This window comes from Bison bison, unplaced genomic scaffold (genome assembly GCF_000754665.1).
Source record: "Bison bison bison isolate TAMUID 2011002044 unplaced genomic scaffold, Bison_UMD1.0 scf7180017864471, whole genome shotgun sequence".
Classification (NCBI taxonomy): Eukaryota; Metazoa; Chordata; class Mammalia; order Artiodactyla; family Bovidae; genus Bison; species Bison bison.
In genome coordinates, this window is record NW_011495032.1 from 6,861,637 (window position 1) to 6,861,872 (window position 236).

Sequence of the window (236 nt, forward strand, 5' to 3'; positions counted from 1 at the left end):
CTACATCTGCAAGATTCCAGGCTGCACCAAGCGGTACACGGACCCCAGCTCCCTCCGGAAGCACGTGAAGACGGTCCATGGCCCAGACGCTCACGTCACCAAGAAGCAGCGCAACGATGTGCACCTCCGCGCCCCCCTGCTCCGGGAGAATGGGGACAGCGAGGCCGGCGCCGAGCCCGGCCGGGGCTCCGAGGACAACGCCGAGGCCAGCAGCACTAGCCAGGCCGTGGGGGACG

The 236-nt window shown here is 68.6% G+C and overlaps 1 protein-coding gene across 1 annotated transcript in view; it reads left to right on the plus strand.

Annotated features, from left to right (window-relative positions):
- The window catches only part of GLI2 (GLI family zinc finger 2), a 265,521-nt gene that overhangs the window by 257,453 nt on the left and 7,832 nt on the right, over window positions 1–236 (plus strand). Inside the window, exon 12 of the mRNA XM_010861267.1 lies at window positions 1–218. Coding sequence (XP_010859569.1) covers window positions 1–218 — 218 coding nt within the window. The remainder of the gene's footprint in view (window positions 219–236) is intronic.